The sequence below is a fragment of the Podarcis pityusensis genome (assembly GCF_964106645.2).
Source record: "Podarcis pityusensis genome assembly, chromosome: 8".
NCBI classification, from domain to species: domain Eukaryota; kingdom Metazoa; phylum Chordata; class Lepidosauria; order Squamata; family Lacertidae; genus Podarcis; species Podarcis pityusensis.
This window is the reverse complement of record NC_138033.1, coordinates 68901919-68929625: the sequence shown is the minus strand read 5'-3', so window position 1 is coordinate 68929625 and position 27707 is coordinate 68901919. Positions and strand designations below refer to the sequence as shown.

At 44.7% G+C, this 27707-nt stretch overlaps 1 protein-coding gene across 3 annotated transcripts; it reads right to left on the bottom strand.

Annotated features, from left to right (window-relative positions):
- Nucleotides 1-4676: 4676 nt before the first annotated feature.
- On the bottom strand, nucleotides 4677-25498 carry TTC34 (tetratricopeptide repeat domain 34). 3 transcript variants are annotated; one of them, XM_081016028.1, is made up of 9 exons: nucleotides 25354-25492; nucleotides 24122-24236; nucleotides 22350-23975; nucleotides 20934-21159; nucleotides 18668-18860; nucleotides 16410-16576; nucleotides 14024-14294; nucleotides 12698-12909; nucleotides 4677-5534 (listed from the first exon to the last, which is right to left on the bottom strand). In XM_081016028.1, the coding sequence occupies exons 2-9, from the start codon at nucleotides 24136-24138 to the stop codon at nucleotides 5013-5015; spliced, it is 3234 nt and encodes a 1077-aa protein (XP_080872154.1). In that variant the 5' UTR covers nucleotides 24139-24236; nucleotides 25354-25492; the 3' UTR covers nucleotides 4677-5012. The 3 variants fall into 3 exon arrangements, with proteins under 3 accessions (XP_080872154.1, XP_080872156.1, XP_080872155.1); XM_081016030.1 differs by lacking the exon at nucleotides 24122-24236 and having other exon boundaries at nucleotides 25436-25498; XM_081016029.1 differs by lacking the exon at nucleotides 24122-24236.
- Nucleotides 25499-27707: the final 2209 nt, after the last annotated feature.

Sequence of the window (27707 nt, the reverse complement as noted above, 5' to 3'; positions counted from 1 at the left end):
TCACGACAAAATTAATCATAGGTGAATATTGAATAATATAAAAAACACAATGTAAATAAGAACATAGAATATCAAAAGATGTCAAGTTGAGGTGGAGGGAAGTCACAGCGGTGGAATTTTTATTTTATGTTTTTGTAAAGGATGGTATATCGATTGTGCATATATTTTCTAGAATAAACTTTATTTTAAAAAAAGAAAAAAGAAATAAAAGAAGGGTTGTTCCATTTTCTAGAGAGGTCACTTCCTGGTTTGCAGGGAGAAGCCACTTTCAGCAGAGCCCAGTGATGGAAGCGTTCAGCTGTATTGAGGCAGCTCTGGGTTTTGAAATTTTGTGCCCCCTAACAATTTTGTGCCAAGGGCAACCCCCCATGCTATGCCACTGCCCTGTGAGAGGCAGGTTAAGCTGAGAGATGGTGCCTGGGCCCAAGGTCCTGGCTGAGTGGAGATTTGAACCCTGGCCTGCCAGGTCTCAGTCTTGTACTCTAGCCACAACACCACACTGACTCTTGTCCCAGTTTCTCTCTATCCCTCCTTAAAGCGTGACATCCCAGAACTAGACACGGTCCTCTACAAGACGTTAAACCAGCGTGGAATGAGGCAGAACCATTATGTCCCATTGCTTGGCAACAACAGCTCTTTTAGCACGGCTGAAAATCACATTAGCGATTACGAACATGGGTTCTTGCAGAAACTTGGAAAGTAACCTAATTACGATCATTTGCTTCAGCTGCAGAAATCTGGGGGCTTCTGTTTCCCAAATTAAAGGCCTGTCAATTGCAGCAACCCCAGGTCACAGTAAGCTGGAGACTCTGCTTGCAAAATACCTGGGAAGACTTGATTGCAACCAGACGCCCTCCAATTTGTCTGTCAGAGCGCAGAAGTGGCTCCGTACGGCAACAAAAGCGCCTGCAAAGTGGGAATGAGGGTATCATATCCATCTTCCGATGGATGAAAAGGGAGGCACGTTTGCTAAGGAGAAAAGGCTGTCAGCTGTTCCTTTTGACACCAATTGTTCAGAACAGAAGAAGCAATTAAAAGGGAGGCGATGATATGGCGGAATCACTGACATTTTTCAGGGAGGGGGGATATGATGGGTCTCATTACACGAGTCAATCACATTTCCTTCCCCAAAACTTCAACAGTAAAACTCTTTCATTGAATGTCTGCCACTTGAAGCGTGTGGGCATGGTGGAATGGAAGTCAGAACATGTGCCTGGGAAGAAAGTGTTCTGCAGATTTCCCCCTCCCTCTTTTTGATCAGGAGAAACAATTATGCACCAGTGACCCCCGCCTGCCATGAGGTCTTTGCACAAAGGTTGCTTGGCTTTGGAAGGAGAATTTGGTACAACCAGCCAGGGAACCTGGTGCAACTGCGGTGGTGTGGGGAGGTGGTGAAGTGATACTCAAGTTACACAGCTCATTCCTACACAGAAGCAATCCCTACTAGGCTGAGTATGGCTTACTCCTACAGACAGTGCAAGACAGTTGCATGATACACAAAAGGGATGAGGCTTGTGATCCCTGCATTGCAGGAGGTTGGGCTAGACAGGGGTCAGCAAACTTTTTCAGCAGGGGGCCGGTCCACTGTCCCTCAGAATTTGTGGGGGGCCAGAGTATATTTTGGAAAAAAAGATGAACGACTTCCTATGCCCCACAAATAACCCAGAGATGCATTTTAAATAAAAGCACACATTCTACTCATGCAAAAGCACCAGGCAGGCCCCACAAATAACCCAGAGATGTATTTTAAATAAAAGGACGCATTCTACTCATGTAAAAATAGACGGATTCCAGGACCATCCACGGGCCGGATTTAGAAGGCGATTGGGCCGGATCTGGCCCCCGGGTCTTAGTTTGCCTACCCATGGGCTAGAGGACCCTTTGGGTCTCTTCCAACTCTACAACCCTGTGATTCTATAAGGGGCCTTTTTCAATATGAGGACCACATTCCCACCTGGACAACCTTCCAGGTGCCACATGCAAGTAGCAGATGAGGATGGGGCAAAGGTGGTCAGAGCAACGAATATTAACTTCATCTTTCACATAGTTTACAAACACACCTCTTCCATTTGGGCAAGCAAGAGGCATTACCAGAATTCAACGACACAATCGAGCCAGGCAAAAACACTCAAGGAGGATATGAAGCAGAACCACTGAGGGGTGTGGTGTGGGGAGAGTTCCAGAGGCCATATAGAGAAGCCACAGGCCACATTTTGACCTCTGGACCTGAGGTTCTCTATCGCTGATACATGCTAACATGAAAGCTGCCTTGCACTAGGACACGCCCTCTTGAAATCCTCCACTCTGTGTGCAGGCAGAGAAATTGGAGAGACCATTTCACTGAGATTCTCCATTTTGCTAAATGCCCACCCTCCTGCCATCCGTGAAGTAGTATGGAGCAGCTTTTTCTATGAGAAGATCTTCTATGAACTGGGACCAGCAAAAATCCTTGGCTGAGGAAAGCAAGGATGATAAAAAATGATGTCCACTGATCCTATTGCTCAAAAGTAAACCCCATTGAGTTAGATCAGTCTTACTCCCCAATAAATATGTATACGAACAGCAGCTGTAAATGATTCTGAAAAATACTGTGTTCACTAGTTGGCTGAAAATTCTTACCTAATTTGAAGCTTTCACTGCTGGGTCGTATTGCTGCGATAAAAATGAATGTATTGCCTAGAATGTTGTTTTTGTTTCAAACATTGCAAATTGTGGACAAAATGGACTGTTTCAAGAAGTGGCAGAGAGATATTTCTAGATTTGTCTGGCAGGGCAAGAAGCCTAGAATAAAATTTAAAATACTAAGAGATGCAAAGGAAAGAGGTGGATTTGCCCTGCCAGACCTTAAACTTTATTATGAATCAGCAGCTTTTTGCTGGCTGAAAGAATGGCTGCTTCTGGAAAACGCAGACATTTTGGACTTAGAAGGTTTTAACAATGTATTTGGGTGGCATGCATACTTGTGGTATGATAAGGTCAAAGCACATAAAGCATTTAAAAACCATATTGTCAGGAAAGCATTGTTTAATGTTTGGATAAGATATAAGGATCTACTTGAAAATAAAACTCCAAGATGGCTGTCACCGATGGAAGCGAAGGCTCTGAAAAAGCTCAATATGGAGGCCAAATGGCCGAAATATTGGGAAATTTTGGAACAAGATGGAGATAGATTGAAACTGCAGAGTTTTGAGAAATTAAAAAACAAAGTGCGAGACTGGCTTCATTATTATCAGATAATGGAGGCATATAATTTGGATAAGAAAATTGGCTTCCAGGTGGAAAAATCAAAATTAGAAACAGAACTGTTAGAACCCAAAACTAAGATTTTGTCAAAGATGTATAACTTGCTGTTGAAATGGAATACTCAGGATGAAACGGTGAAATCTGCTATGATTAAATGGGCTCAAGATGTTGGACATAACACAGTGATGGCTGACTGGGAACAGTTATGGACCACAGGTATGAAGTTTACGGCATGCAATGCCTTAAGAGAGAATATTATGAAAATGATATACAGGTGGTACATGACACCAGTCAAGCTTGCAAAAATCTATCATTTGCCCGACAATAAATGTTGGAAATGTAAAGAAACTGAAGGTACATTCTTTCACCTTTGGTGGACGTGCCCAAGGATTAAGGCTTTCTGGGAGATGATCTATAATGAATTGAAAAAGGTATTTAAATATACCTTCTTTTATTGATGTGTTTCTTTTTATCTGAAACGTTAATAAATATCATTTAAAAAAAAAATACCTTCTTGAAGAAACCAGAGGCCTTTCTCCTGGGCATAGTGGGCCAATTGGTGTTAAAGAAGGATAGAACTTTCTTTATGTATGCCACAACAGCAGCAAGAATACTTATTGCAAAGTATTGGAAGACACAAGAACTACCCAATCTGGAAGAATGGCAGATGAAGGTGATGGACTACATGGAATTGGCGGAAATGACTGGCAGAATCCGAGACCAGGGAGAAGAGTTGGTGGAAGAAGATTGGAAGAAATTTAAAGACTATCTACAGAAATATTGCAAAATTAATGAATGTTAGAATGATGTTAGAATGAAGTTAGGTGGTTTAAGCAGTAATGTTATAAAGGTGTATGTAAAAATGGATTGATAACAGGTGAAAATTTAAAGTTATAGTATATTAAGTTAAAGGATTAAGAGAAAATAAAGAGGGAAAAAAATTGCTGAATTAACTAATTGAATTGGAATACAAAAAAGGGAGGTATGAGGAGGTCAGGGAAACAAGGATATGAATGTAAGGCATGGAAAGATTGATCTATTTTTTTAAAGTGTTTTTTATTCTTTTATTCTGTATTTTGTATTTTGTATTTTTCTTGTATTTTTACTTCTGTCTTTTGTTTTTGCTTTTCTTGTTTTTATGTAACTCTTTTTTCTGAAATTTTAATAAATATCATTTAAAAAAAGAAAAAGAAAAAAAGAAAATTCTTACCTTCTTCCTGCCTTTCGAATATTCGTTTGATTTAAAAAAATAAAAATTCACAACTTGGACAGTATGATTTTGTTATATGGGGGGCATTCAAGAAACAGGGTGCTACAGAATAAAAGGCACCTCCATATTTGTTCTCTGGTCTTTACAAGCAAAAGAGAGAGAAAAGAAAGAAGAAAGTGTGTGCTTGTGGAGGTTTGCTGAACAAAAGCACTGAAGAATAAGGAAGGATGGATCCATTCATTTGTCTGTCTGTGTCTGCTTTGAATGTGCTCATTCCTAAGTCCATTTCTGCACTACTCTGCAATTTAAAAAAATGCACAAAAAATCACATTAATTTTCAACACACTGTCTCATAAAATACACACTTGTATGTCTCATCTCTAATATATGCTCTCTGCTACATTTTTGGGGAGCTATAGTATCACAACATTGAGCAATGTGTGAAAACTGATGAGTAACTATGTTCTAGTAAATATGTTACTTTGGGAAATGCAAACTGAGATGGTTGATTTAAAAATGCAGGTCATGAGAAAGCCTCCTGTGACCCAGACTGAATAAATTATTGTACTCTGCATCCAGATGCCTCCCGTTTAAGTCTTATTTTAAGTCTCTTAAGCTCAGCGTTGTTTTGGTTGATCATCAGCCCATACTCTGCAGTCTTCCAGGATTCTTCATAACGTTTTGCTGCAAAGGAGGACTGAGCAGTTTGCAGGAATGCTTTGGACAGTGCATCCCCATCGTGATCGGCAGCAATGATGGTCAGAGCCAAAGACTGTCCCAGCTGAAGAGCTTGGATGTACCGCTTGACCGCCAGTTCCTCCTTGGAGGTGGACAAGAGCAGATGTCCCTGCAAGCAGTAATCCTCAATCTGAGTCTTCAGGCTGTTCTTCCCGTGGTTGGAGATCACCTTGTCCATGTCCGTCAAAGCCTTATTGTAGTCCTTCAGATGGGCTAGGCAAGCAGCACGTTGGCGGAGATATCGTGGATTGCCATTACTTGCCAAGACGGCCAGTGAGTAGTAGCCAACAGCCTTTGTGTAGAATTGCTCCTTCACCAGTGCATTTCCTTCTTTGGAAGCAACCTAGAGACAGGAAGAATATTGGTTACCCCCAGTCCTAAATTAGGTTCTTTTCTCAGAAGTAAGTCTGAATAAAGAGCTGTAGCTCAGTGGTGGAGTATTTGCTTTGCATGCCGAAAGTCCCAAGAAGTTGGCTATGAAGGGTTTGGGTATGTTTAGTCTGGAGACTGTGATATGGAGCAAGTTTGTCCTCTGCTGCTCCAGAGAGTAGGACCTGAACCCATTGATTCAAAAGACAAGGAAGGAGACTGTGACTAACCATTAGGAAGAACTTTCTCACAGTAGGAGCTGTTCGATAGTGGAATGGACTCACTTGGAAGATGGTGGACTTTTCTTCATTGGAAGTTTGTAACCAGAGGTTGGATGGCCATCTGTCAGGGATTCTTTAGCTGTGATTCCTGCATTGGACTAGATCAGGCATGTCCAGCAGGTAGATCGAGACCTACTGGTAGATCACTGCACGTCTGTGGTAGATCACTGGTAGATCACTGGCTCCCCCCAAAGAAGCTCAACAACTTCGGCTCCTCTAAAAAAAGATCAACATGTTTGACCTGAACCCCAGAAAAATGGGGCTTTCCTCCTCCCTAAGAAAAGCTCAACAATTTTGACCTGAACCCCCAAAAGGGGGGTAGGTCACTACCAGTTTTTAACTCTGTGAGTAGATCGCAGTCTCTTGGGAGTTGGCCACCCCTGGACTAGATGAACTTGGACATCCATTTCCATTCTACAATTCTATGATTCTATAATTTTAAACTCTTGAATTTCTGGACAACACTGGGAATTCCCTCTGTCTGTTTTGCATGGATGTTGCCCCAGGATCAATCCCTGGCATTTTCAAGTGGGACTGGGAATACCCCCTATCTGAAACCTCGGAGAGGCACTGCCAGTGGGTGTTGACAATACTGAGCTAGATGAACCAATGGTTTGACTTGACCTAAGATAGCATCTTATGTTCCTGTAAATTCACCATGACTTTACTTCCCAAGCACACATGCTTAGGATCCAATAACTCATGATGCTTTCATTTGAAGAAAAATACATAAATGAGGACCGTGTGCTTTTAAAGTTGCTTGCACGACACCACTGTTGCTCTCGGATAGTATGCTCTATGTCATCTACTAAAGGGAACACAGAATTCAGCCTGAAGTGACAATTTGAAACCAATCTGGATTTTCCACGCCAAACACTTGTGAGCTATGCAAGAAGAGGTTTAAGTAGCCGTAGCGACATTTCTGCCAGGGGTGGTGGGTGGGGAGGTCAGCATGTACCAGCACAAATTAAAGCAGTAATTTGGTTGTTCTTTCTCCTTCTCACCAGTTTTGGATGTCTTTCTAGGAATCCTGGGGCTGATGAATTAAGCTCTCTGTGAAGTGGGTGAAACTAAAATAATAAGCGCCTACTGGATCTGGCCAAAGGAGCATCTGATCTAACATCCTGCTCTCATAGTGCAAACTAGAAGCTCTGAGTAATATTCTGAGGAAATGGAGGAAGGATCACATCATAGCTCATCAATCACAACATGCAAAGGATACAGAAAATCCAGTTGCACCATACTAAGACCCCAACTGCACTATACATTTAAAAGCAGTATCATACCACTTTAACACTCAACACATGTTGAGAGTTGCTAGAAGACCCCTATTCTTCACACGCAGCTACAATTCCCAGAGTGGTTTGACAGACAATCCCTCTTCTCAGGGAGCTCTGGGAATTGTAGCTCTTTGGGGGGGGGAGTAGAGAGTCTCCTAACAACTCTCATCATCCTCATTGTAGTGCCATAGACGCACAAGACGCTGTCTTCTATCATGTGAGAACATTGGTCCATCTAACTCTGTAATGTCTAGACCAGTGTTTCCCAAACTTGGGTCTCCAGTTATTTTGGGGCTACAATTCCCTGACCACTGGTCCTGCCAGCTAGGCATGATGTGAGTTGTAGTCCAAATACACCTGGAGACCCGAGCTTGGGAAACTCTAGTCTAGACTGGCTCTCCAGGGTTTCAGATGGACTTTTTCAGCTCTATTTGTAGATGCTGGGAACTGAACACAGACCTTCTGCATGCAAGGCAGATGCTCTACCACTGAGTGTTGGACATCTCTAGGATTCCAGACAGGGGACTGGAAGCTGGACAGGAAGAGGAAGATTCAACAGAAATGGAGGCGAAAGAGAAATAAATATGGAACAAGATGGATTTGAAAATTCTAACTTGGCATGTAAACAGACTGAATAATAAGACTAAAAGGAATAAAATTGAACATGTTGTAAAGAAGCTATAAATTTGGGTGTGATATGCCTCCAAGAAACACACATTGCAAAGAAACATAGAAGAATTTTGATAAATCGAAGTCTGGGAAAGGACTTTGCAACCTCTGATTTAACAAAAAAGAGAGGAGTTGTAATGTATATAAAACCAGAGTTGGACCCCCCAAAAAACTATTTAAAGTTGAACAAGGAAGAATATTGATAACTCAGATAACATCACGTGGAGAAAATATCTCAAATATTTTATTATGGGGGCCGAAGCCCCCACAGCCCCTAGGAGTTAGCTCTTTCCTTCCATTTCAATCAGGAGACCTTCATTAGGACACCGTGGCTCTAATGGATTTCTCATTACTGCTCCTTTAGTGCTCAGAAACGAAAACAGCGCTTTCACCACACTGCTGCAGAGCAAATGTTTAAGTAATAAACAATGCCACCGGCAAGCGGTGCAGAGGGCTGCTTTATCAGGGCAAATAGGGTATTGCCCCACCAATCTGAATCTTCTGTCAGCTGGTCATTTTTACTTACAACCAGTCTAGAGGGTGGTATTGCCCATCCTCTTCCTTCTTTGTCCCAGTAGAACTCAGCAGGGAGAAGGACAGGGATGCAACTAGAATGGCTCTGCCTCTAGCTTAAGACCATTAACTCCAATGGGTCTACTCTGAATGTATCTATCCTGAAGTAAATAATGAACCCATTGAAATTAATGGACATGACTTAGATTAGATCTATTAATTTCAGTGGGTCTCCTCTACCCTAACCCTAACCCTAACCCTAACCCTAACCCTAACCCTAACCCTAACCCTAACCCTAACCCTAACCCTAACCCTAACCCTAACCCTAACCCTAGTTGACAATCCTTGTTTTGTTGTTGTTGTTGTTTAGTTGTCCGACTCTTCATGACCCCATGGACCAGAGCACACCAGGCACTCCTGTCTTCCACTGCCTCCCACAGTTTGGTCAAACTCATGTTCGTAGCTTTGAGAACACTGTCCAACCATCTCGTCCTCTGTCATCCCCTTCTCCTTTTGCCCTCAATCTTTCCCAACATCAGGTTCTTTTCCAGGGAGTCTTCTCTTCTCATGAGGTGGCCAAAGTATTGGAGCCTCAGCTTCAGGATTTGTCCTTCCAGTGAGCACTCAGGGCTGATTTCCTTAAGAATGGATCGGTTTGATCTTCTTGCCTTATTCTACTCTTTACTAAAATGAGCTCATCCATGCCTTGTGTTCTTGAAGGAGTGTGGCATTGTGGTTAAAGTGACTATATCACTGGCTATATTAACAGAATCATAGAACTGCAGAGTTGGAAAGGACCCTCAGGGTCATCTAGCCCAACCGCCTGCAATGCAGGAATCACAGCTAAGGAGTCCCTTACAGGTGGCCATCCAACATCTGTTAAAAAACCCCTCAAATGAAGGAGTCCACCACCTTCAGAGGGATTCTATTAAACTGTTGAACAGCTCTTACTGTCAGAAAGTTCTTCCTAATGTTTAGAAGGAATCTCCTTTCTTGTCCTTTGAATCCACTGGTTCAGGTCCTGCAGGAGAAAACAAGCTTGCTCCATCTTCCATTTGGCAGCCCTTCAGATATTTGAAGACAGCTATTATCTCACCTCTCAGTCTTCTCTTTTCCAGACTAAACATACCCACCTGCCTCATTCTTTTCATTCCACACTGGAACAGCAGCTCTGAATTTTGAAAAGAGCTATCGCTGAAGACTTTGACCAAGGCCAGGGAAATGCTTCATGTTTAAACCAGCTGCCAGTAAGTTCCTTTATTGCATCTCACATCTTACAGCTGGCAACGCGAGCTGGAAAGAAAATTGCTTCTGTTAAAATTACTGCTAATGCACACGGCAGCCTAATTTAGCTCCCAAAATATCAGGGCAACTGGAGGGATGCCAAAATAACTTGTATAGTTATACTGATTTTTTGGTTGGTTGCTGATTGATGACTGTAGGGGATCAAGGCAGGGGGTTCTGGGGTTGAAGGTCTCACACCTTTTTCCATGGGGCAACGGCTGGGACTGGGAAACAGACCCACTGTTCAAATTTCCCATAATGTCACAGGCCAGGGGTGGGGAACTGCAGGCCTGAAAACTGCAGGCAGCCCTCCAGTCCTCTCTATCTGCTCCCTAGGGCACACCTCCTCACTTGCTGTGCCTCACCCCTTCCCCAATAGTTTTTCCCTGGCTGCAATGTGTCTTTAAGCCTGGCTCATGCCTCCTGGCATGACCTGAGAATCATTGAGAGTGACAGTGCTTAGAACAGTCCTGTGTGACCTGGGAGTATCAGGGTTGGCACCACCACTAGACAAAACAGGGCAGCTGTTGGTGGACGGAGGTGTGCAGGGCTCGTCAGTAAAATGGACTTCTGCACAGGTGTCAGGGCTGGAGTCAGATGCAGGTCACCACGCCCGAGGCAGAGTGCCATGCTAGTGAAGTTAACACTTCCCAGTAGGTTCTTGCCCCTATGGAACTGTTTCCAGGTCCCTGCCTTCCACCCCTTCTAAGGCTCCTCCTCTTCCAGCTGTTTCCCAGGCAGTCTCAAACTGCATCTGCCCACCTCTGGCCTCTGTTCTGCTCTCCTCATTATTCTCTGTGTTCTTGCAGACCAGGGTGGAGGGGAGCTTGTCACAGCAGGAGAGGGATTCTTCAGCTGTCCCTTGACCCCCCTCCTCTGCTGCAGCCTCAGAGCCTGAACTGCTCCCTGTCACAGTTTCCTCCTGCTCACTAACCCCTTCTGCCCCTTCAGCACCCAGCCTCTCCTCCCAATCTTCTCCTTTTGACCTTTCCTCGGTGTCCTGCCACCAATCCCCAGGCTTCGAGCCTTCCTCCTCTGGAGTTTCCCTTGGGTTTCTGGCTGGTGCCTGCCACCACTCCACTTCATCCAGCCAATCCCTGACAAAAGGTAAGAAAATGTCATGGGGTGTCCCTGAATTTACTGTCTGGGACTCTCCCAACGCCACACATGTCTCTGAGCCACTCGCCTCACCAACCCTGCTTTGAATCCTCCTTGAGGAATGTGTCCTTGAATTCTGAGAATGCTTCTTACCTGCCTTGGAGGAGGACAGAGAAGGGTGGGTGGGGGTGTTTAGAAAATCACCTACTGTCCCAAAAGTTTTTTTAAAAAATGCATTCCTTGCTCCTCCCATGTTTTTCTCTGGCTTCACCCACCACCGGCATGCAGCCCCCAAGAAGGGAACATTGCCCTGAGTGTAACTGATGCTGAAGCTGCTGATGCATCTCAACATGGAAGGAATGTATGGGACAACTGCATATTCCTGCATTGCAGGGGGTTGGACTAGAAGATCCTTAGGGTCCCTTCCATCTCTACAATTCTATGATTTTATGAATATATACACAAGTCCACTTATGCATGTCAATTTGGAAGTGTCCCTCATTTGTGCCCCCCCCCCCGGTGCCTTTGTTTATTTGGAATAGGCCAAAAAAAATTGGCTTATTTGGTATAGGCTAGGGTTGATCCCTGACACCTTGGGAGGGGGAAGGCTTGCAAATCTAGTTTGCTAGAAATGCAAACCTCTTAGGGAAAAGGCAGCTAAATGCATGTAGCTAAGAAACATTTCGCTTCTAAGTAAGGAGTCACTTTGCCCCCCTGGAGTAATGTTCTTGGTCGTCCTTTTAACTCCCACATTAAGTCGGTGATTGGCAATTAGTTCTTAAAATCTCCCAGCTTCTTTCTCCCAGAAGAGATATGCCCCCTCCGACTGCCTGCCTGATTTAGAGAAGAGAGGTTCTTTGCCTCAGGGATTGATAAATTAATACTTGCTTACTTAACACCCTCCTGCTGGCTTGCGAGGGGTGCATACAAAACAGTCCTCTCCAGGCCCTTTATTTATTAAGCATATCAGCACACAACACAGGGTGGTGTTTTTTGTGGCTGTTTTTTTTATTTATAGGGAGGAGCTGTTTTGTGTTTGTTCAGGCCAGCCTGATTCACAGAATCCACAAACAGCTTGTTTGTTTTTGAAAAAGGATGGGTGTCACTTGCAATGGGAGAGAACAGGATCAGGGGAACAAAGCCAACATCCTGGGTAACCTGAACAGGTATCATCTGGGAGAACCAGGATGCGGGATCTCTCTTTCACCTCCAAACTGATATTGGTGCAATCCTGAGCAGAGTGAGAGAGAGAGAGAGAGAGAATGAACGCAGATGAGGTCCCAACTCCCTTCTACCCCAGCCAGCATGGTGAACAGCATGGTGAATTCAGAATGTAGGAACAGACATGATAGGAGTTGTAGTCCAAAAATATGGTGATGAGGAACCTGTGGCTACTCTATACATTCAAGGACAGGGTTTTCCAAACTTGGGTCTCCATCTCTTTTTGAACTACAATGCCCATCATCCCTGACCACTAATTCTGCTAGCTAGGGATGATGGGAGTTGTAGTCCAAAACAGCTGGGAAGCCATGGTCAAGGATGATGGGATCTGCAGTTCAGCACTATATTGAGGTCCACAGGTTCTCCAGCTTGCATTGTAGAAAAGATTGTGAACCTGTGATCCTCCAGGTGTTTCTGGGCTCCAAGTCCCATCAACCCTGCTGAGGAACACAGAATGTAGGAACAGAGTCAGACACAATAGGAATTGGAGTCCAGCAACATCTGGAGATAAGGAACTTGTGGTCCTCCATGCATGATAGGAACTCCAAGTCCCATCAGCCCCAGCCAGCTTGGACAATGGTCAAGGATGATGGGAGCTGCAGCCCAACAAGATCTGGAAGGCCACAGGCTCTCCATCCCAGATCTATCTGTTCAACTGCTCTCTTGTTTCTCCAGCATATCTCCCAATATGATAGTGTTCCATTAGACGAGTTGGTATGTTCACTGGTGGAGAAGCAGGGATAACTTCAGCTGAAAAACAGACATAATTTGCATCAAGCAGGCAGCTTTACCTGAGCAAGGTTTTGCCGTTGCTTGGTGTCCAGGAAGCTCATCAGGTATCCTATATCTTTGTAATTTGTGGCCAAACTGGCCAAAATATGGGCTGCGACATTCATGTGGCTCTTCTTGGCTTGGAGCATTCCAAAGCGAGCATTGATGGAATCATTGGGTGCAGAGTGACCAAACTCTCCCTGGAGGTGCGCCAGAGCCTCATTGTCTCTCCCTGCCAATGAACATCAATAAACTGGTTACTATAGGCTAATATAGTTCTTGCTTCTCTCAGTTTCTAATGTTTCCTTCTTAAATTTCCACATCAATTTGAACTTAAAAGAAAGAAGATGACATTCTCACGAAAATTCATCAGAATCTTAGCATGACTTTCTCCTAACATGGACATTTTTGTACAACCAAAGCAGAACAGAGTGGTGTTATTACTTTCCTCAATCTGGTCACTATGCTTCTGTTGATGCAGTAAATGGCAGCTGCCTGCCCAATGGATCTCTGAGGGGCTCCAAGGGAATATTGCTATCAGCCTACCTTACAAAACTGTTGTAAAGGTGACTGACATGAGACATCCACATGCAACATACTCTGAACATACTAAATTGAAATGTGTGCCCACATTTCAAACTGTGATTTTAATATTCCATGCACTGACACAAGGGATTTTTCCATTAGAAAACCAGTTCATAACTGCTGTTGATAAAATAAGGAAGCTTTTGGAACCCCTTCGTGAGCAAAATGGGAAAGTTATTTCCTCAGTCTCTCCCTGCCCATCAGGGAAGCTCACCTGGAGCTTATTTTGATGGTGTTCCATGTGGCGCTTTGTCCTGGATTTTAGGCAAGTCAATCGAAAAATCACTTTTTTGTGTGTGCGTTTTTGTTAAAATGTTTGGTGTGTCCTGGTTTCTACTTTTTGAAATATGGCAACCCTAGATCATCATCATCATCATTCTGCGTAATGTCAGAATAGACTTCTAAGCTATTTACGAAGTATAAAAACAAGCTACAGAAACATTACAATCTAAACAACCACAATTAAAATGCACAATAATGGCACAGCAGTTCAAACAGGAGACTCAGGTGAAGAGATCAAGGGAACACCTGGGTAAACAGCTGCATTATCGAAAGCCGGCAGAATGCCAATGCTGATGGGACCTCTTCCATGTTTCAGCAGGGAGCGCATCCTGCAACACTGGGGCTTCTGCACTATCATAAGCTGATAATCATCACACCTTGGCAAGACTAACCAGGTTCCATTTGTTGCTAAGAAACAGTGGGTGACAGTAATGCCAAATAATGAGACAGTACTCCAAGATATTTGAAAGTTCTCTTACCATCGGCAGCTAAAAGGTCCACATAAAGCATGTGACTCTCTGTGTCCTTGCTCTTTATTTTCACAAGCAATGCCCCGGCTACAGCGAGGTCCTTCAGTGTATCTCCAACGGGTGGCTCTTTGGTAGCAACGAACTCCGACAGCCTAGTCCAGCAGTGGTCATACAACCACTGATGGATCAACACCTGGGCCTCCTCCTTTAATGAAAGAATTTCTTGAACTGCTACGGCTGGGTTGGCTCTTAGGGCTGAGGTCAGATCGTGCACAGCCTCCTATGTGGATAAAACAAGAGTAGTTTTTTTAAAAAAGCACAGCTCTGGTTGGTTTACATCATCTGTTGTCATTATTATCAGTTGTCTCCCATCCACAGGCTTGTGGTCATCCCTGGGCACCTGGGCACCTGGGCTGCTGCTGCTGCTGCTGCTTCTTCTTCTTCTTCTTCTTCTTCTTCTTCTTCTTCTTCTTCTTCTTCTTCTTCCTCCTCCTCCTCCTCCTCCTCCTCCTCCTCCTCCTCCTCCTTGCAGTGATCCGCTCACACCACAGTCTGGCTTCTTCTCCCCTCCCCCCTCTCTCCTCACTTGCTTCCTCCAGCGCCATGGGCTTCCCTGCTGCCTCCTGCTAGAGCAGCCAGAGTGAGGAGGAAGAAGGGATGGCTCAGCAGCCAGCGGGTAGGCCTCACAGCGGCCTCTGCCTGTGGGGAGGAGCAATAGCACAGTCGTCTCAGCATTGGTTGTGTGTGTGAGGGAGAAGGAGGAAGAGTCATTGGTTCAGGAGTTGGTTCATGCCAGGGCTCAGCACCATGAGTTGTTGTTTGGAGGCTCCGGAAAAAGGTGCTGGAACTGTGCTCCAGCACACTCTGGTTGGGGGGGAAAAGCCCTGATTATCATTATCAACAACAGCAATATTTGCATTTATATTCCACCATTTTCTTCAAGGAGCTCAAGGGCATACAACGACTCTGTGAGGTACGTCAGGCTGAGAGTCAGCGACTCGCTCAAGGTCACCTCTTGCCTTCCGTTCTAAGTCATGGTTGCGACACCCTCTTGGCTCAGCGCACAGTGCGCACAGACCAGTCACTCTCCCCTAGATTGGCTCCTGCCCCTTACCAGGTGTTATAAGACACTCCTGTGTGCCCTTCAAAATCAAAGGAGGCGCTAAAAGAGTTTAATTAGCCAGAGCAAAAGTATTGTGAGCTAATTTCTATGCTTCCCCTGCCCGCCTGTCCTGCTCAAAGCCAAAATGACATTTAATTATCTGCCTTTTCTATTAGTTTGGTAAACAAAGGGCTTTCTTTTCAATCCCGAGGTATTAAAGATGCATGCAAGATGCATGCGACAGGGAATATCAAAGCCTCTTCACTGTCATGCGCCTGCTATCTCGGAAGGCAGATAAGCTAGCCATCACAACCTTCCCCATTAAGACAGGCCACTTGGGGGCTGCTGATACAGACACAGTTTGCATTTAATGGTTGAAAGGGGAGGGGGGAGAGAAGTGGGGGGGGGAGGGTTTTCAAAATGTTAATCCTGTTTAACCTTTATCAAAATATCCCTTTTTGTCCCCTTCCAGGCCTTTATGGGATTTAGCAGAGAGAGAAAGGAAAGCCTTTATAGCTCAGTCAGATCTTCTCTCTCTTGTTGTCCCTCAGGCCTCTTATTCTTCCCCTCCTCTTTCTTCACATCATTATCCTGGCATGACCTGAGAGCCAGCGAGTGGTGCAGTGGTTAGAGCAGCCCTGCACAACTCCCCCTCCCGCCCCCCAAAAAATCAGACTTGGCACCGCCATTTGGGATAATTGGGCAACGGAGGTTGGGGTCCTATTGGAGGGCAGAGATCTGTCAGCCCCACCAGCCCAGCTGACTCCCAGACTCTGACTGAGAGCATTATCTTGTCCTTTGCCTCAGCCAGCAATAGCAGGGGTTGGGCTTGATAACCCTTGGGGTCCCTTCCAACTCTACAGTTCTATGATCCTATGGTTCGTCTTGGACTGTCCTTATATCCACTAGGCCAGGATGGGGAAAACCTCAGGCCCATAGACCAAACACAGCCCTTTTTGCCTCTCTGTTTTGCCCTTCATACTTTCCCTAGACCACACACCCCTCTGAGACGTGTCCCTCACTAGCTTTGTTCTGCACCCTCCTTGAATGCTTTTGCCTGGCTGGACTATGTCATTGAATGCTGATTTACATCCTTGGTCCACCCACTTTCCCCTAACTTCAGGTGAAGATCATCTAATCCAACCCTCTGCAGGAATATACAGAGGTCCAACTTGCAACCTTGCAATATCAGCACCATGCTCTAACCAACTGAGCTATGATTCTTCCTCTGGCTCAAAGTCTTGTTTAGTAAGTAAGTAAATAAACAGAAAAATAAAACCACCCTGTTCTTACCTTTTTCTGGTTCAGAGCTAGATGAACAAATCCTTTCCCACTCAGGGCCTGGGCATTTGTGGGGTCTTCTTTTAGGATGGCATTGAAATCAAATATGGCAGTTTTCTTCAGCCCAAGATGCCCGTAACAGCGGGCCCTGCTAAGAAGCGAATCGACAGCATAACCTCCTGGAGCAAAACAGAAAGCGTGCATGAAAATGAAACATTATCAGTGAAACATTAATGAAAATTGCTTGCACAAATGTTACATCAGTCAAAATGCTGCATATTAAGAGAAATTTGCACTAAAATCCTTATGAATTTTCATGAGGATCGTAGGGTTTTTTTTGGTTTGTTTTTGCTTTTTGTAAATTGCTGCTAAATGTGTAGAAGTGAATTTAAGATTGGGGAAATTAGTGATTGGAGAAGTGAATTTGACAGATCCTTACATGCCTAATCTGAGATAGAACCTTTTCCATCATCCTAATTAATTCTGATTCGTACTTGTTAGGCTCTATCTAAGATTAGTATTTAATAGCTGCTTTTTTCTGTTATTGTTTTTAATTTTGCATTTTGGTCCCACCGTTCCTCCAAGCAGTTCAAGGTGGTGTGCATGGCTTCTCTCCCTTTCTCCATTATAGCTTCACAACAACCCTGTGAGGGAGATGAGGCTGAGAGAAGCAGTAACTGGCCCAAGGTCACCCAGTGAGTTTCTTGGCTGAGTGGGGATTTGTAACCCTGGTCTCCTAGGTCCTAGTCCCAAGGCTTTAACTGCTGCTTGGACAGGATTATGATTATGATTAGATGTGCCTTGGCTCTGCTGAGCCCCAACTTAATCTTGAAGTGATGTAGCCCAGACACAGGTTCGCCAGTTTGGTAGAAACTAGACCTAACACCCATTGGTTCCTCCGCTGGGCTCTTGACTGCTTCTCAGTGACTGTCAACTGACTATCACATGACCCAGTTTGAAAAGACTTGTTGCCTCAGCAATCCTCCCTGCGAGGTACAACAAGTCTCTTCCGTGATATGCTCTAGCTGCAAGCAATTCGGGTAGACAGGGGTGCCTTTTATCTCCCTGAACAAAATGGAGCTTTATTCTTTTGCAGGAACTCGTGCCATATGCCCAGGGCCCAGAAAACAACCAATTCTGAACCTGGCATCTGGAGAAATAACAGGCAGACTTTTCAAATATGCAAAGATAGCAGGCAGATCTTTCAGATATTTGGGGCCCAAGTCATTTAGGGCTTTTAAGCACTAATGTGAGTATCTTGAAGTGGGCCCAGAAAGAACTGACAAATGCAACTGTTTTAAAATGGGGGTAGGGGTGGGGGGTTACATTGACATTTAAATTCTACTCAATATTGATCCTGAGTAGATTCCAATGTATAGTTAGCAGAGTAACAACTTAAACACGTTGCAGGATTCCCCCCAAAATAGAGCAGAGGCATTTCATCCAGTAGAGCTTTATTGCTACTGAAGGCAAATGAGCATAATAGTCACAAATCCAATACATTCAGGATTGGCACTGTCCATAAAAAATCCAGTTGCAGCAGACTTAACTTTAAACTTACAATACTGTACTTATAAGAAGACTAAACCTTAACACTATATACAGAACACCACACCAAAAGGAAAAGAGAGAGAAAGAGAGAGAATGAAACCCAGGCTCCTTCTGGCCTCACTATTATAGTCAGCATGACCTTGACAGAAAGATATAACAGAACCAGTTTAAACCAGCTGAACTCAGCTTCTCTGAAGGAATAACCCAAACATCGTGAACCTTCTGCTTGTTTCTTTCACGTAGAGAAGCTTCCAGAACCCTCTTGAATTAAGTAGAATAGGAAAGATCTGTACACTATCAGATCAATGCTTTCTGTACTAAGAAATGCAAACTGACATATATGAGATCTGAATGCAACCCCAGGCAGTAATGTGGCTGCTATGATCTGGAAGCCATTGAAGTTCCCTTGCCATCTTGAATTGATTTTAGTATGCTCTATTATTTTACTGTTGTTAGCCACTCTGAGCCCAGCTTCGGCTGGGGAGGGCGGGATATAAATAAAATTTTATTATTTTATTATTATTATCATTATTATTATTATTATCTTCAAGGTCAGCCCCACAAAGAGTGCATTGAAGTAGTCCAGTCCCCATATGTATTCAAGAGCATGGGGAATTTAAAAAACCTGTAGAAATAAAGGGGGAGGGATAGGTTTTGCCCATTAGTATTGACCTGCGTGCCTGGTTTTGCGCAAAGTTGACTACAGTGGGGTGTCTCACCTGCTGCGGTGATGGCAAAGGAGAGGTAGACGATGGCTTCTTTGATGTAACCTCCCCCTTGCTTGTTCTTTAGGATCGTCATGGCCCTGGAGTGACAGTGGCTTTGCAACAATGCTCTATCTTCCTCTTTTAAAATCTTCACGACCGTCAGGAGGCAGGAGGTCTCCCCAGTTTGGGTCATTTTCTTGAGCAGCTTCAGTAAAGGAAACACAGAGAAAAGATGAATCAGCACCAAGATTTAGGGATGAATCACAGAACTGTCGAGTCGGAAGGGAACCCCAAGAACCATCTATAGTGCAGGAATCACAACTAAAGAAACCCGGGCAGATGGGTGGATCTGTCCATTTTGGGTTTCGGACATTTCTCATTCCCTCACCTCCTGTCTTAGGTTCGGTTCTCCACATTTGCATGTCAGTTTGCAATTAAAAAAATAAATAAATTCCGTTGAAATGTGTCAGCATTTTAGTGCAAATTTCTCCTAATGTACAACTTTTGCAAGCAATTTCCCCCAACATCACATATTTAGATGCACTACATTTATTATTCACTCTTCCCCCCAATACACACATTTTTGGATTGGAGAAAGGCATTGCAAAATGTGGAGAAGTGTGAATTCCGAAGGATGGCTGTGTTTCAGTTCAGGTATTGTTTTGGAAAGAGCAAAGTGGGTCCATGCAGATAGTTTCTGGGAAGCAGGGTACATAGAGTAAGATTTCCAGCAGCTGGGGGCAGAGATTTCATTGCCCCATCTAACTCCTTTCCCAATATGCCTGGAAGAAGCAGATCCAATCAAGCAAATTCCTTACAGATTACAGGATCTTTTTTCAGAATTGTGATGTGTTAAAATAGCACAGGATTAAGATGTTTTTGTTAGCTCTCCAAAGCCTAGACAGCCATGCCCTTGCATGTAAGCCAGGGCTATATGTCTTGAGTATCTCTACAAAAAGCAGCTAAAATAGGTTCCTATGCGGACACTGTGATTTTCTGTGAGTCCTAAGCAAAGATAAGAGTGCCCTCTGCTGTTAAGTGATAGGTTGTTCTGAACTAACTTTCCAAAAGTCAACAATCTTAATTCATGGCCAAAGGACGTGCTTTTGATTTTTGATTTCTTTTAAGCACTTCGTGGATGACCCTTGCAAAAAATTCCTGCCCTGCCAATGGTTCGCCGCACATCTGGATTTCAGAATGGGGATTTAGGACACAGCAGGAATGGGGAATTGGAGTTCATAGCATCTGTAGGGTACCGCACTGGCTACTTCTGGTCTGCTCTGACTGGCAGCCCCTCTCCAAGGTCTCAGGATGAAGATTTTTCCCTTGCCTGCTACTTGACCCTTTTAAGTGGCAAAGTCAGGGACTGAACAGTGACTCACTGAATGCAATGCAGATGTTCTGCCCCACTCTCCCATGGTCTTAACTGATAGCTTAAAGGCAATGGGTTGTATTCAACTGAGTCTTGCACAGAGTAGACCCATTGAAATGAATGGGGCTAAGTTGGTCACACTCATTTACTTCAATGGGCCTATGCAGAGTAGAACTACCATTGTGGATTATTTCAGCTACCATGCAATCGTTGTGTGTTAAAAGCAAGTTATTATAGCGCAGCATCATTTGGAGTACAGTCACTCAGACAGTGAACGCGTCTCTCTTTCTAGGGTAAGAAGCAGTTGTGGGCTGGACTGGAAAACCTGACCAAGATCATATTCTGGTGGCATTTCAGCATATCTAAAGAATATGACTGAGGATCTACAAGAACATATCATACACAGCTTAGAGGGGTTCTTTTTCACTTAGATTATTCCATGGTTGTTCACACACTGTGGATATATTATTTTGACATACGTTCAGTTTGCATGTTTATCTGTTTCAGTTGTTGTATTATAGAGCTTTTATATTTGGTAGTCTCATAGAATTGGAAGGAATCCCAAGTGTCATCTAATATAACCCCTGATAATCTCAGCTAAAGAATCCCTGACTTGCAGCCATCCAGACTCTGTTTACAAACCGCCAATGAAAGATTGTCCACTGCCTTTTGTTTTCTGGATGTTTGTCTCTTCATGTGTGTGTTTTTGTTTTTGTTTAAGATTCAACCCCATTTTCATGTAATAAATGTTGTTAACATATCTATGGGTATCAAAGTCATTTGGTTTTCTGTCTATATATTGAAAAATTCATTTCACTTTGTTACCCTTTATCATTTTACCTTGTTGCTTCCTTAGTGATGATTTCCCCTTCTTTTGGCATGCCTTCCCCATCCCGCTGCTCTTACCTGGTTGCAATCATATAGAAAGCCTTTCTTCAACTGAAGCAGAGCCAGCCTGGCCAAGAAGGCAGATCTCTGGGAGGTTTTGGAGAGAGCCACCAACAGGACCTTGTGAGCTTCATCTAATCGATCCATTTGGTACAGAGCATCAGCACTGAGGAGCTGAGATGTTTCATCTGAAGCATCCAGATCCAACAGGAGAGAAGCCAGCTGGTGAGCTCCAGATGCATCGCTGGAAAAAAGAGGGGGGAAGTAGGGGTGTTCCCACAGATTGTCTCTCTCTTGTTCTCTAACACTTGTATATTACGTCTTTCCAGTATCCAAACAACATGTCTACAGTAGCCCTGAAGGCAGCCCAAGAAAGATGGACAGCATTATTTAGGTCTCTGCAGGATGTGCAAAGCACAAGGAGAGGCTTAAAAGGCAAGGAGAACAAGGAATATTCAGTGTTATGTTGGAGGGGATGCCAGGAAACAGGGAATTATATTCACATGTGGTGGGGGTGTAAATATGTACTATTTTTCCGGCAAAGGGTGTTTAAGGAGATAACAGAAATCATTGAGTTAAAGCTGACTGAAGGTCCAGAGGCAGCATTATTATCAATTTACGATGGGGTGGAAGGTTCGCAGACTATGAAGGACTTGCTCACAAATTTATTGATAGCTGAATGAAAGTGGAAGGGGCCAGCAGAATGTAAAATGGATGAATGGTATAAACAGATGTGGGATATAGCTATTAATGATGAATTAACATGTGCCATTACGGTAAGACGGGGAATATGCAGGAGAGTTGATTTTGAGGAGATATGGAAGGTGTTTGTAGAATTTGTACTGTTGGGTGGGGTAGAAATAATAATAATAATAATAAACGGAAAGGGGTCAAACCATCTCAAGAGGTGTTGAAATTTTGGGAGGTTGGATAGTTACAATGGAATGGTCTTGGTGGTGGGGTGCACATTTTTATCCTTATTTATTTTTGGTTATTACTTTGTCAAAATAAAATATTTTTTTAATTTAAAAAAGTCAAGGAGAGCTTCACACATGCAATGGAGAAGTGCTCATGAGAGGTGGTTGGCCCCACCCACCTGTCGAAGTTGGCCTGTGGGCAGATGGGGAGATAAAGATTTGACCTGCTGGGCCAAAAAGCTTCCCCATTCGAACACAGGACTTTGCAGGTGCCACCAATCTGCTGAAAGGTGCCTGAAACACTTTTCCAGGCCTAGCTGCATCTTAACCTGCCCTATAGGTATAATGATGCCAGATGGATGTCTGGGTGAGTGTGGCAGAGCAGAAATGGCATTCATTTCCAATTGGGGAGGCCTGCTGAGTCTAATTTGGCCCACAGGGCAGAGATTCCCCACCCCTGCACTACAATATCAACTCATTTGTCTTGTAAAGCATTGGTCCAGGGAGATTTGCTTACCCTTCTTTCACCTGGAATCCATCCAGCCCTCTTGGTTTGTTCTGAAAGGCAGCTGTGCCCCTGGGGTCTCGGTTCTTTTCCAGTATCTTCCTTGCTTCCTCTTGTAGAACGATCAACAGGAAGCCTCTCTGGTTCCACGGTATGTAGGACTTGATGACAAAGCTGGCTTCCTCAAATCTAAACCTACAGGCAGTGATATAATCCAGGGCGGTCAGGTAAGGACTACTGCCCCAAGCTCGGATTAAGCCACGGCCACAGAGAGCCTTGATGCAACTGCTGGGGTGTGGAGAGCTGTACTCTATGATCTTCTGGAAATCCTGAAGGGCTTCTGCACAGCGTTTGTCATGGAGGTGGCAGAACCCCCGGAGGGCAAGAAGGGTGTTGTAATAGGTCTCCTGCTCAGAATCCAGAAGGTGGTTGCAGATTTCCAAGGCACTCTGGACATTGCCCTCCAAGAGGGAACAGTCTGCCAGGCGGACATTTAGTTCGCGCCCGGCACCTGGAGAAATCTGAATGAGGAAGCGAAGGGTTCGGATCACTGGGGAAAGAAGCTCCTTGCCACTATCACTTCGGACCTCAGGTCTGGCACGCACAGCTTCTCTGTAAGCAGCAAACTCCAGATCCAGAGCTGCTCTGGCATGTTTTTCTATCCTCTCAGCATCCCCGGTGGTGAAAAGGGCCTCAAAGCGCCTCGCTGCCAGATTGGGGTTTGCCTCAAAGGCAGCTGTCATGTCCTGTATCATCTCTGCCACCCTCCCGCCCTGAGAGAAGTACACAGCAGCCCTGTCCATGAGGAGTCCAGACGCTCTTTCATCCCAGAATGCACCACTGGCTGCCTCGCTGTAGGCAGAGATGCCTTCCTTGCATTTGTGCTTCTCCAAGAGGTGGGCTGGCTGGGCCTGGCAGGTGTGGATGTCTTCTGGTGAAATGGCAACCAGGAAGTTGTAGCAGTCACTCCGCCAGTTTTCCAAGCCCCCCTTGCCGTAGTGAGTCTTCTCCTGAAGTGAGACAAAGTCAAAAAATGCCTGGATGATCCTCTGAAGGTGCTCCTTTTGCCGACTGCGCACAAACTTCACCGTCTCATCCTGGCGTTCCGCAAAAGCACGCAGATAACCTGTGACGCCATTTTGGAAGTGGGTCCGCGACAGCACCTGGGCCAACGCCCTGGTGAGGGCCAGCTCCACACAAGGCTGGGCGTCCAGTAGAGAGTCGCAACGCCGCAGCACTTCCTCGTAGCGGCCCAGTTTGAGCAGGGCCTCCATCTTGCAGAGAGAGGCAGCCATGTTGTTGGGGTTGAGGGTTGAGAGAAAAATGGCTGCCATTTCGATGCTGAGAGACGTGTAATTCAGGCCGCCATACTGAATCTTTGGTATGGGGCCGCCATCCCGACACCACTTTGATAAAGTGACCGTCACTTTGGCACGTGACTCTTCTCTCAGGGAAGCCACTTTTTCAACAGCTGTTGGGATGCTGCAGCTGAATGCAGCTGTGTAGAAGGCAGTGGCAAGTGAAGGGTCATCTGCAGCCAGTTGTTGCTCCGCCGCATCACAGAGCTGCATCGCCTTGTCCTTAGAGGACATGGTGCCCTCTCTGTTATCAGCAACCATGTTTACTCCACTTCCAGGCCTGGTTTTTAAATATATATGTTTTTAGAAAAACAGATATAAAATGTCAAGACTTACCTTGTTTACGTGGCTGCAATCCATCAAAATACACCTGAAGGGGTCATAAGAAGACCACTGCTGGCTTTTTTCTACAACACTCTCTCTAACCTGTTTCCATCCTCCATCCCAGCAAGCAAAAGGCATTATCAGAGTCCAGGGACACATCCCAGCCAGGCAAAAATACTCAAAGATGGTGTGAAGCAAGGCTGGTGAAGGGTGTGGCCTGAGGAGAATTCCAAGGGGCACACAGATATTATTATTATTATTATTAGTATTATTATTATTATTGCATTTATTGGATTTATTGGATTTATATACTGCCCTATACCCAGAGGTCTCAGGGCAGTTCACAGAAAAGTCTGAGGGCAGTTCACAGATAGGTCTGGAGAGTCACATTTGACCCACAGGCTGGAGGTTCCTAGAAGGTGTGTTTTTTTTCTTAAAAAAAAGGTTTAGAAGCTGCCATCGGAGGTGGTAACAACGAAACTGACCAATCACCGTGCTAGATTCCAACTCCTACCCCACACATTAAACACTCGCTTCTGTCTGAGACTCAAGAAACACCGTGACAGGAAATGAGGCCACCATCAGGGGTAGCAACGGAACTGATGGTTCACCGTGCTAGAGAAGAAACAAAAAATGTAATTTTTTAAAAAAGTTTCTTCTTCCGTTAGATTCACAATATGTTTAGGGTTATGCGTACCCCTGCATCCCCCCAGATAAAAAGTACTGTCTAGAAGCATAGAATTGTAAAGTTGGAAAGGACCCCAAGAGCCATCTCGTCCAACCCTTGCGATGCAGGATCCTGCCCACAGTCATCCCTGGGTGGGCTCAAACCACCAGCCTTCTGGTTAGCAGCCAGGCACTCCAACCCATTGCACCACACGAAAAAGGAAGAAGACATAAGCTGTGCTCTTGCCAGAGCTTCAGCTCTGAGGAATCTTTGGATAATTTGTCCCTCCCTTGGAGAAATTCAATTCCTCTACCACAAATGGGAGAGTTTTGAGGGCCCAGTTGCCAACAGATCTAAAGATAATATTGGTAGAGGGACGCACAACTCTCTCTCCTGCTTTTGTTTATGAGGAAGAGACCCAGTTCCATGAAATTATGCTAGAATAATGAACCCATGCACCTCCCCTAATTTTCTATCTTGGGGTGGGGGTGAGGGTTGTAAGCAGGGACTCACATATCCTCTGAGCCCTAATGGGCAAATGTGGGCTTTTATAGTGGGAGGGGGAAATCCTCTTCCCATTTATCTGGCACCTTCCCCATCTGCTGATGGCAGTGGAAAAAAATCAGAACAGAGAAAGCAAGAGTCTGTCAAAGGGGTGGGGACTCACATGTAAGAAAAGCAGTTTCTTGAATTCTTGGCTGGGGTTTCCTGGTGGCCCCCATCCTGCTTTCGCTGGAGAGAATGGATACCTGTTTCAGGCTATGTCTCCACCATAGAACTTGTCTCCCATAAGCAGGAAGGCATGGGGGGGGGAGCAGGAGCAGCTCAGACAACCACATGCTCAGCTGTTTCCCAGGAGACAGTAAACACTGCCTCAGACCGCTTGGTCCCAGCAGGGAGAGAGAGAGAGAGAGAGAGTGAGAACATGAAAGGCCCTGGGACTTCAGCCAGAGAAGCAATTTGTGTCTGTGGGCGGTAGCTGAGTGGCAGAGAACATGTTTTGCATGCAGAAGGTACCTGGTTCAATCCCCAGCATCTCCAGTTAGGGCTGGAAATGTCCCCTTGTCTGAAAGACCAGTCAGTGTGGACAATACTGAGCTACATGGATTCAATAGTCTGATTTGGTATAAGTCAGCCTTCCTATGCAGATCCACATACATAGATAATGGGTTGTATCTAATGTTGGTGCTACTCAGAATGGACCCCTCAACACTAATGGACATGCTGCCTCTGGTCCATTAATTCTAATGAATCAATATACAAACCAGGACACAATTATTCTTTGAATTTTGCAATTTCGTTCTTCAAGCAATTTGTACAAAAAAATACATCAGAGGAAAGTGTGTAGTTTAGTTAAAACAGCACACAGAAAATGCCCCAAATTAATCGATACTGCATACAAAAAGGTGTATATTAGGAAAAATCTGCAGAGACACTGATAAATTTTCATGAGAAGTTAAATAAAAAAACCCCAAATTGTGGAATAAATGCAGAAAACTGCACTTCAGATCAGGAGTGCCAGCTTAGCCCCACACCTGTGGGTGCCCAGGGCCGTGGGTGCCATGCAGCATGCATGCATGGCCTTGGCATTGAAATTTGTGGGTGCCTGGCCCCTTCATGAGGAATTTTGTGGGTGCTCGGGCACCCAGGGCCCCAGGGAGTTGGCACCTATGCTTCAGATAAAAAGCAAACAAACAGAAAAACCCTGCCTAACAGTTATGTCCATCCATATATGTGAGCTCAGTGTACAATTCAAACAAATTACCAACATGTTCTCTTGGCAAATGGTATGTTCCGAAAACTGTGTTTGCCTTGAATGTGAATGCAGGGGACTTCCGGGTTAGCGTCTCAGGCAATGGCGGAATTCCCCTGATCGGGAGGAATCCGTTCCGTGGAAATCAGGGTCTGGCCGCCACGGCGAAGGCGGAGACCCACTAAAAACCACAGACGGGAGAAGCTTGTGGACGTGGGATTCGGCTGGCACCTTTTGCGCCTCCCCTACTCACGGGGAAACCCGGTTTCGGGGATCCGGAGCGACGTGGGGTGAGTGGCGCTGTGCTTTGAATCGACTGCTTCTTTCACGGAGTGAAGCCGCATTGCTGTTGCCGGAGAGCGCTGACTTTTTCCTGTGGACAATTTGATTTTAAAACAACTATCCGTGAGTAGAATGGAAAATTGGATTTTTAAACATCTTAATTTGGCACCGGATGGGGAGGTTTCAAACAGGAAGTCCGCCTCCCCCTTTTGTAAATAGATTGAAGCAAAGAGGCTGCAAGCTAAAGCCTTGGAAAGTCTCTTATAAAGGATTAAACTTCCACCGATTAAACCATCAACCCCCCCCCCTTGGAAGCAGGAGAAGAGAGGGGAAATTTAAGATCGCGTAAGCCTGCAGGAGAGAGTGAAGAAAGTCAAATTACCACCGCTCAGAACCTGGAAACGGGCTGCTAGTAAGCATTGAAGTTTTGGATATGCTCATTGACTGTGAATAGATCGTCTGCTGACAGTAAGTTAAAGAAGAGAAATACATTGTTTCCATTGTTTCCTTCTGCGTTTAAAAAGGAGTAAAAGTAACTGAAAATCGAAACTAACTTTATTGTTTGAACTGTGCTTAAAAGGATTGATACAAATAGAAATTGTTTCCCCCTAGAGGAAGCTTTTGAAATTGTTACAAGAGCTGAGCTGGGGGAATTTCCATCTCCACCTGCAAGATAAAACTGTGAGAATCTGGGATCGACCTTGAACCGTTAAGAATGTTGACAGAAGAAGCCTTAGTGGTTGCATTTTGTAAGATTAATGATTTACTGGAACAGCTTTACAAGAAGACAGATGCAAGGACTATAAAAATTGATAACTTGGAACAAAAAGTGACTAATTTGGCACAAGAAGTCAATATTAATACAGAAATTATTCAGGAATCGATACAGGGATCTATTTTGATATGGCAAATTGAGGAGAAGGCGGGGGAGAAAGTTTTTGCTGTGGAACCTAAAGTGGCACAAGTGGAGAGGAAGAGTGCCCCAG